The sequence below is a fragment of the Tetrao urogallus genome, assembly GCF_951394365.1.
Source record: "Tetrao urogallus genome assembly, chromosome: 2".
NCBI classification, from domain to species: Eukaryota; Metazoa; Chordata; class Aves; order Galliformes; family Phasianidae; genus Tetrao; species Tetrao urogallus.
Genome location: NC_136814.1, coordinates 56,302,255 through 56,310,610, shown reverse-complemented (window position 1 = coordinate 56,310,610; position 8,356 = coordinate 56,302,255). Strand labels below are relative to the sequence as shown.

At 46.1% G+C, this 8,356-nt stretch overlaps 1 protein-coding gene across 1 annotated transcript; it reads right to left on the bottom strand.

Annotated features, from left to right (window-relative positions):
* Positions 1 to 4,680: 4,680 nt before the first annotated feature.
* On the bottom strand, positions 4,681 to 6,400 carry CCN2 (cellular communication network factor 2; the record flags this gene model as incomplete). Its single annotated transcript, XM_079550290.1, has 5 exons — positions 4,681 to 4,977; positions 5,280 to 5,491; positions 5,692 to 5,943; positions 6,036 to 6,258; positions 6,350 to 6,400. The coding sequence occupies 5 exons, from the start codon at positions 6,398 to 6,400 to the stop codon at positions 4,681 to 4,683; spliced, it is 1,035 nt and encodes a 344-aa protein (XP_079406416.1).
* Between the last annotated feature and the right edge of the window lie 1,956 nt (positions 6,401 to 8,356).

The following is an 8,356-nucleotide window of genomic DNA, read 5'->3' as shown; positions in this document are numbered from 1 at the left end:
GGGAGCAGGTTCTCTGAAGAAATTCCTGGCATTTCCTGGTTCCACTCAGGCTGAAAAACACTGTGAGAATGTGGTGGTTTTTGGTATGTCCATTTATGGGCATGAATCAAAGGAACTGCAGGGAGGAAAGAAGTGGAAAATGAGAGGAAAAATAAGTTAACTGAGCTACTTCCTCTCTCAGATTCTTCTTGGGTTTTGGGCAAAGCCTGATACTGGTATTTCATCCCAACTTCTCCTTGCTAACTACTTCCATATGCAGGCATAGTGTAATATCAGTTAAAGCCATATTTAAGCAGTGTTTTTGGTGGTAGGATGCAAAGTCAGAATGGTTGAGTTATTACATGTTTGGGTAAGAATATTACTGTGCCTTCTTACATTTAATGTCCTATTCAGTGTAATAGTACATTCTTCAAGTGCAATGTCTGAAAAATCTGTGCTGCATGAAAAAAACACAAATGATATAGAGTATGCTATTTCTAGAGATGTGCCCAAAAGTCAGTTTTCTCAGCTGAGTCTCCAACTTTGTGAGACAAACACTTGGATACTGTTCAAAGACTTATTTGTTCCCAAGTGGTTATGGATCACTAGAAGTAGATCATTCTTAAAGTGTTTCTTAACTAGTGTCTTTTGGATGTTTCTTAGCTCAGAGGAATCTGACAAATTTCCATCTGGACAGTAAAGCTTATTTCATATGAAAGGGATATAATTCATGCCTGTTTTTCACATCTGTATTGTGTTAGAAAGCCGAGCTGCAAATCCATGCAAATGTGTTATGGGACAAAACTCTAAAATATGATGGCTTAGAGCTATTTCAAAAATGATTTGATACTCTGAGCTCTAGCCGCCTTGAATTCCTGTTTAGTGATTAATTCAGTATCACTTATTTAATAAGCATTGACTTTACAGTGGTGCTTTATGTACTGTATTATTGGTATTGTTGGAGATTCATTTTAAGGAGACAGTCCTTTGATTGAACATACCTTCATATATGAATGAGGTATTTTAAAAGTGCAGCAGCAAACCCACATCACAGAATTTTCTGAGGATGCAAACTCAAACATCCGAAAGCAAACTCCCCAAACAAGGTATTCTGGAAGGAATGTGAACCAACATTCTATCCCATGTAAAAGTGGCTTGTGATTTTTGAAGCCAAGTTTTTACTCTTGCATCCATATATCATGGGCATGAAGAATGAAATCAGGAAACACTTTTATGGCTGAAAAACCCACATTTTAACCATTATTAAAGATGCCATAAATTCCACACAAGGGCTCCTTTTTCCCAGGATATCTTTGAACGAAATTTGTACATGCAGCGTGATTCATGCCTACACCTCCAGGAGATCTTAAAGGAAATTATTTAAATTTCTTTACCTTCAGAGGTAAAAGCCTTCAGAAGTCTCATGCCTGTGAAATGTGTAAAATGCATGCTTCTGGCAGGAGACTACATAATGTGCTTGGAAAAGGACTTGAAATCATTATGTTCCAGAGATAGTTGAAATGTACAGCCCTTGATACGTTCAGGGGAGAGTAACAACTTGCCTAATACATTTGTATACACAACATACTTCCTTACTTTAATTCACAGTGATAAGAGCAAAGCACAGTTAAAATATTCTAGCAGGAGGTCTCTTCCTACTTTTCCTCTGGCCTACATGACTGTGTGGTAGTTTGTCAGAGGGTGGGCAAAGCAGATGCACCTGCATTACCAAACAGAGATCATGGTTCTAAACTGCTTTAGGGGTGCCCCTTTGTGGGTGCCTTGAGTTAAGTGGTGGCCCTTCCTGAAGCAGTGTCCCTGCCTCTCACCAGTCCTGCAGCCTCATATGCCAAACACAGCTGGTGGGCAGTGGCAGGGGATGCCACTGTGCTATGCAGCTTGTGGTGTGATAAAGCCCCTGCCTTAGAAGCAAAACCTGAATGAATCTCATGAGCCAGTTATGAGATGCAAGAGGATGATGTTATATGGAATGATCGTTCATTATAATGCTCAATATCAGTTTTGCCCACTTTAAAAAAAACACAGCTTATGTTTTTAATCAATAGGCTTGAGCATCATCATAAAGGCGTTAATCCCAACCTGCCAGATCTATTGTGCTTCTTTTTGTTCCTCTGATACTGAGAGCTTCTATAATGGTAGCTATGAATGAAGTCTGTGCATGTCCTGTCCCTGCTGGAACCAGACTCTTAATATTTGGAGGTGGAGAAACAGTAGCAGTTGGACACCCAATCCTTGTGGTTGTATGAATGTTTGAAGTGTTTCCAGGGTGAACTGAATGGCTGCATGGCATTCATAACCTGCAAAAAAAAAAAAAAAAAAAAAAAAAAAAAAGGAGAAAAAAGAAGTGATGGAGTCTCAGGGTGTGTAAGAGCCAGAGGCTACCCAAAACTATTTCTTACAGAACACAGAAGGCCACTTCCTCATGCCAGGAGAATTCCTCATATTTTTGAGAGGAAGGGGAAATGTTTCTGTGGCTGTATGCAGTTTGGCAAGACCACTGGAAAAGACTCATGTTGACTTCCTATTAGTTAGAACCCCGTTGTCCGTCACTAGTCAAAGCTGGTGTTATACCGATTTGCTGCTAATGCTAGCTGAAATCAATGGACTTGGAAGGTTCTCAAGAAGGATGGACATTTTTGTAAGCTAACATTCTTTCACCACCAGGAAATTCCAGATTGAACTTGTTTGCCTGAAAAGGATTCTTGTTGGGGGAGCATGTGTTTTTTCTGAAAACAAAAACTAATGCTTGTAGTGCAAAGGTTAATTTTAAATTCAAAGAATCCCCTAGTCTTAATAAAGGAGCAAAGTCTGTTACTAAATGTAGGACCTAGCATAGAACTAAAGAGTCTCAACTGTCCTTCCAATTTTTTCTTTAGCTTGGACCATCATCAAAATGTGCGGATCTCACAACATTTCTAATCTGCTGGCCTGCAAGAGTTTGAATCAAAAGATGTTTTACAGAACAAACTGGCAGCTAAAATGATTTGCCCTCAGCCATTAAGAAGGAAGATAATCCAGTTATTCTGCATTTTAGTTCAGTACTTCATCTACCAAAACATAGCAAGGTCTTAACTTGGGTAGAAACATACACAAGTCAGCATTACTTTGCATGAAGTTTAAATCAGAAGATCTGAAGAAGTCCCTTCCAATCCATATTACTCTACAACTTGCATGGCATAACTCATTAACTCCTAACAGAGAATTCTACCAGATTTGGATTTCTGGATTTGATTCAGGTCAGTTTTTGAATTATCTGTGGCTAAAGATGAAGTCATATCCAATGAAACACCACAATAAGATTAAGCACGTTGCATGGATTATTATAGTGGGGTTGTATACTACAGTGATTAGCTGGCTCATTTTAAAAGCTCTACATGATGCTTAAGGAACCTGTTGCTCATTCTAATGTAATACTTGGCTTGGCAGAACTGACCTGGCCCTGTCCTCCGTTCAAATTCAGAGTAGTATAGCACAGCTGAGTCATTATCTACAGAACAAGAGACTGTAAGATAAGTGATTGTTCCTGAGTATGTTTCTGGAGAAGGAAAACTTACATCACTTAATTTTTTTTTTTTTTTCCTCATGCAAAACAAAGCTCATTGAGAAATTCATAATAGTGAAAATAAATGAGATGTCAAGCCATTTATATAAAAAATATAAATACTTTATTTTCAACTAAAAAGGTGCAAACATGTAACTTTTGGTCATACTTCTCAACAAATAAACTGTCCAAAAGAGCCATAGTCAAAGAAAGAAACAAATGCTCAAGTGGAAAGATTGATTAGCTACAGAAGAGTCGTTTTTCTTAAAGCCACTTGATCAATAAAGTGGAGGTAGATGCATTTTGCCAGACAGTCGAGTGCTTTGTATGGATACAGGCATCTCAAGGCTAACACTCTCCATCTCAGACTCCACTCATCATTTCACTCTGAGCAGTTTCCACTAAAGTATCCATTTCATACTTTGAATGCATTGTCAGACGAGCTTCAGATCCTACCTATCTTGTTCCAAAAAAGAAGGCTATCATTGAAATATCAAAGCATTACACATAGGCACAAAACTTAAATTAATTTAGATAACTGTACAAATATATATACACAGTATTTACAATATTAATAAAAAGTAGCTTGTTGCAGGTATCCTAACTGCCACAAGCTGTCCAGTCAAATAGACACGATTCTGATTCTTGCTGACTAAGCCATGTGAATCAGAGTGTCAGAGCTGAAACATTACGGTCCTGACTAAACAGAACACCTTCTGCTTCGCACTTTTCTGGGTGAGGGTTTGCATTCCAGCTGTTGCTGTCACTTATACCTGTGTCAGCAAACATGCTTATGGTCTCCTTCTCAATTGCACTACTAGATGAAGAAAACACTGTACCACATTAAGGGAACATTCACGTAAGTCTGCCTTTCCCGTGCATTTCCCTTAACCCCTTCACACCACCTCATGAACAGCATTGTTCTGAAGCTGTGTCTTGTTGTGGTTCCACAGTCCATTTTACCTTCTTCAAACCACTGTCTGGGGTCAGTAGACAAATTGTCTTAAGTCACATGGAGCAGTTTGTTGAAATTAAAAAAAAAAAAACTGATTTAAATACCTTGTGCTATTGAATCATGTTTACAAAATGAGATGCAAATCAGTTCAAGTTGAGAATCTAGTTAGCGGCTCCTCCTGGCTTTATGCCATGTCTCCATACATCTTCCTGTAGTACAGAGACTCAAAGATGTCATTGTCTCCAGGGCAGTTGTAGTGGCAAGCACAGGTCTTGATGAACATCATTTTCCTTTTCATGATCTCTCCATCGGGGCACTTGAACTCCACAGGGAGGGTGGCTGTTCTGTGGGGTGTGCAGCAGCGCCCGTCAGTGCAGACACCACAGAACTTAGCTCTGTACATCTTCACGCTGGTGCAGCCAGACAGCTCAAACTTGATGGGCTTGGAGATTTTTGGGGTGCGAATGCACTTTTTGCCTTTCTGTTAGGATGCAAGTGAATACAACATGTTTAGAAGGTATGCTTTGATATGGCACTAAGCTTGCATGTTAAGAGCAGGCGGATGCACTACTAACTGTATTTTCAATAGGCAGTTGCTTTATGTAGTGCCATAATGTGCAAGTAAGTATTACAAGTATTTAGTTGTAGATTATTCACTTCTGGAGCAAAACTCAAATTTCAAGCACTCAAAACTTACTAACAGAACTCTACATTTTTCAGTAATAATTTCTGCCAGGAAATAGAAGCATCCTAGAAGATCATTCATTCAAGATAACTCTTTACCTTGATGTTCTCCTCCAGGTCAGCTTCACAAGGTCTGACCATGCACAGTCTGCTCTGCTTCTCCAGTCTGCAGAAAGCATTATCGTTGGTGACCCTGGTCGAAATGCCCATGCCACAGGTCTTGGAGCAAGCACTCCACTCAGTAGTCTGCACCAGGCAGTTGGCACGCATCATAGTGGGGTCTGGGCCGTAAGTGTCTTCCAGTCTGTAGGCTGCAGGGGACACAGACAACCAGGGTGAGCCGACCATCTGAAATCATACCCTGCTGAATGTTCCCAGAGAAGTTCAGGCAGCCACCTGACAAACGACCCCACTCACTTCTGGGCTCCAGCTGCTGGAGCAGATACACATCATCTCCCATACAGACGTCCCTTCCCCTCAGGCTGTCACTCGAAGCGCGATGCCCACTCACCGGCCAGCGCGGGTCCCACAGCCGTCTGCTCCTTGGCCTCGTCGCAGACCCACTCCTCGCAGCACTTGCCGGGGAGCTTCACTCGCCGCGGGTAGGGGCAGTCGGGGCTGGGCAGGCGGACGTCCATGCTGCAGAGAGGCACGCAGCCCACCGCGCCGTCCAGGCAGGTGCACTTGTACTTGCAGCTGCTCCGGAAGGACTCGCCGCTCCGGTACACCATGCCGGAGAAGACGCAGGGCGCTCCGTCCCGAGCTGCGAGGGAAGGCAGGAGGCGGGCGGTCACACAACGTCCCGGCCGCCGGGACCCCCTCCCCGCCGCCTGCGTCCCCGGCGGCCCCACTCACCGGTGCAGACGCCGATGCGGCGGTTGGCGGGGGAGCCGAAGTCGCAGAAGAGCCCTTTGTGGTGGTCGCAGGGGTCGCGCTCGGTGCACAGCTCTCCCAGCTGCTTGGCGCAGACGCGGCAGCAGCCGCAGCCATCGAGCACCAGGGAGACGCCGGCGGGGCAGCTGGGGCCGGGCCCCGCGCCGCACTGGCACTGCCCGCTGCACTCCTGGCCGCGCACCTCCTGAGCGGAGAGACGGAGGAGAGAGGCCGTCAGTCGCGCCGCAGGGCCGGGCCAACGGGGAGGGAGCGGGGCGAGCGGCGGGAGCACTTACCGGGCCGAGGAGGGCGAGCAGCAGGGCGACGGCGAGGCTGGCGGGGGACATCCTGGGGCTGCTGTGCGATGAGACGGGACGAGGTGCAGCGTCTGTCGCTGAGGCTTCTTTCAGCAGCGCGGTGCGACTCTGTCCGGATTCGGGCTGGGCTGGCGGTGGCTGCTCTGCTCCGCTTTGCTGCTTCTGAGCCCGGCGGGAGAGTGCTGCGTGACTGCCGAGCTTCGGGCCGAGCGCCCCTTTATAGGCGGCGGCGGCGCGGCTTCGCCAATGGGCTGAATGGGGCCGCGGACAAACAGCGACATTCCGCGCATTCCTGCGCGCCGCGCCGCCCGCCCGCCCCGCCCCGCGCGGCCGCCGCCGCCGCCGCCTCGGAGCGGCCCTGACCCCTGGCTTTGCATTCCTTCGCCCGCCCCCCCGGCCCGAGGCACCCCTGCGCCTCTTTTTCCTCTTTCTTTTTTTTTTTTTTTTTTTTTTTCCCCGTGTTCGCCTCGCACGAGCCGCGTCCAGGGCCGTCCCGGGCCGGGCCGGGCCGGGGCCGGTTGCTAGGGGCGGCCCGGAGAATGCTTCGCTCCCCTCCCTCCCCTCGTCCCCGGCCGCGGTGCTCCGGGACGGGTGGGGGCCCGCCGGTGTCGGCCCCCAACGCGGCCTGCCCGCTGGCCGGCCGTACGGCGAGCGTTTTGCGCGACCAAAAAAGGTATAATTACACGGCAGGATATAAATTGCCGCTGTGTCCTACTGAATCATACTGAGTATTTGTAACGTGTTCCTGCCCTAATAGATGCTCTCTATGAATAGAGAGAGTGCCTATTTACTCTGAAATACTTGGCACGGCGAGTGGAGGCTGCAGAGTGGAAGAAGCGGCTGTAAGTCCCCGCTGCCCGCCTGCAGCTGTCATTCCCCGGCACATCCCCTCGCCCTCGTCTTGCTGGGATCTGTCCTGCTGGGACAAGGGAATGGATCAGTGTGCCACTGTGTGCAGCGCAAACCCAAACGCTGCGGTCTGCTTGTGTTGGAGTCCCAAACCTGTGGTTTGGACTAAATCATTACAGATAACTGCTTCTTTCTATTTTTAACCCAAAGGATCAGTCTTCCCCCACCTCCCCTTGTACCATTTGAATATTCGGTGATGTCATGCTGTTTGACCTCAGCTTTAGCACGAGGAATGCCTGCGTTTTGGCTTTTGACCTGTAGGAGTATGTCAGTGCTTAATGAGGGAGGCTGCCCTAATGCATCTCATTATGCAATTGAAACTGAATGGATATCTTGAAAGATCCCATCGTTGTATGTAACCCCGCTGCCATATCCTGCTTCTTTCCATCCTTCTGTACTATATTTGCATACCGACACTACAGTAGTGCAGTTTATGTGCACCATATTCATGAGGAAAAAAAAAAACCAACATGGAGAACCCCAGCAGGCTGAAATGTATCGTACAACTGTACTTCTGTTCTGCCAGGCCTGTGCTTTGGCTGCTAAAGTCATTTGGATGTCATTGTTTCTACTTGAAATTCTCCATAAAAAGAAATGAGATTGGCTCTGAAAGACAAGAAACCGTGGAGGAACAGTTATGGTAAATAATATACGTTCCCAAACATGAGGCCTCCCGAAATCTGTTTGCTTGAAGGACTCTGATGGCCCCAGCGCTGGGTAAATAATATGTGTACCAAACTATGTATGACATGCATACCAAAATGCAAATGTAACCAGGTAAACAGAATGCCTTTTTTAAATGCCTAAATATGGTAGGGGAACATCAGAGGCAGAGAGGCTCCAGACGTGTTTTATAACTTTCCATGTAAGAGGCTTTTTCAGAGAATCAATTTTATTAAACAAAACCTAAGAATCTCACTGACAGAAAAAGTATGTTTAAAAGTAACAAACCACCAGAAAGCCAGGAAATCCAAAATTAAAGGATAAATCTGTCCTAAGTCCTCGTACTGCAGGCCAAGTACAGCAAGTCCCATCCTTGCTGCCCTGAGAAAAAAAGGCTTACACAGGCGTTTGGGC